The sequence below is a fragment of the Aplysia californica genome, unplaced genomic scaffold (assembly GCF_000002075.1).
Source record: "Aplysia californica isolate F4 #8 unplaced genomic scaffold, AplCal3.0 scaffold00001, whole genome shotgun sequence".
In the NCBI taxonomy this organism is placed as follows: Eukaryota; Metazoa; Mollusca; class Gastropoda; order Aplysiida; family Aplysiidae; genus Aplysia; species Aplysia californica.
Genome location: NW_004797271.1, coordinates 2,794,121 through 2,795,135, shown reverse-complemented (window position 1 = coordinate 2,795,135; position 1,015 = coordinate 2,794,121). Strand labels below are relative to the sequence as shown.

Below are 1,015 nucleotides of genomic sequence, written 5' to 3'. Positions count from 1 at the left end.
CCCCCCAATCTCACACAAATACATATTTTCAAAACAGAAGAAGCCATTCTCAAAAATAGAACTCCTACTAAGATTTTTTTTTAAGGAAAACAGTTTGAGTTTACGCAAAAAAAACTTTTCTGAGCAGATTTACCATATTTTGTACAGGTGGGGTTGAAGAGATTGGAGTTGAAGAAAACAATCCGTCGACAAAATGTACACATTGCTTTCGCACTTACGCAAAACATTTTTTCAAGCATGCATGAGCCTCTGCTGAGCCAGTCAATCACAATCTGGTTTTCAATTGGTACAATTACTTGCTCCTCTAATGTGGTTAAAGCACTGGATTGTCTTATAAAAGCTGGCCCATTCACAGCCATTCTTTCCCTCCACCCATACAGCACTGCGACTAGTGTGGTTTCATTGTTTCATTACAAAATCAAATCAATCTCTGACAATGATGTGTCATAAAAATTAAATCTGAGGCCTCTGGTCCTCACTTGCATTTTAGTTTTTTAAAAACAAACAACCTCTCTACCTTCACTCAGCTGTCAATATCATCTGCAGGTCACTTTTTCATTGTAGTATAAATAAGAAAAGCCAAAGTGCCGAGCTGCACCTCTTGAAATCTGTTCAAGAATCCGGTCCCCCTAGTATTTTTTTTTGTCTGCGATGTTGGGTTCTTAGGCGGAGACCACTGTATTTCAAATTTCACCTTGACAAACCTGGCAAGAGTAGCAAGGGAATGTACCTGTGGTTTTCCTTCCAATTTCTTGGCTTCTGCATCACATATCCTGGCAAGTCCATCTAACAATTTGTCTGCCAAAGTTTTTGACCTCAGCTCTGTCACCACTGGAACGGTGGGATATGAAGGTTGAAACATACACGTCACAGCCACCTGCTTGTGGTCAGTTATCCTGGTAGAAAAATAGTAGTAACATAAAAGAAAAGAATTTCTATGGTGTGAAAAGCACTCTTACTCCGAATTTCATTCAAGAGGGCAATGTAAAATGAGCCGTTCTAATTTGTCCTCCTC

The 1,015-nt window shown here is 39.4% G+C and overlaps 1 protein-coding gene across 1 annotated transcript in view; it reads right to left on the bottom strand.

Moving 5' to 3' along the window:
- Positions 1-1,015, bottom strand: part of LOC101862840 — a gene marked incomplete at its 5' end in the record, with an annotated part of 12,948 nt that overhangs the window by 6,414 nt on the left and 5,519 nt on the right. Inside the window, 1 exon segment of the mRNA XM_035969589.1 lies at positions 731-896. Coding sequence (XP_035825482.1) covers positions 731-896 — 166 coding nt within the window.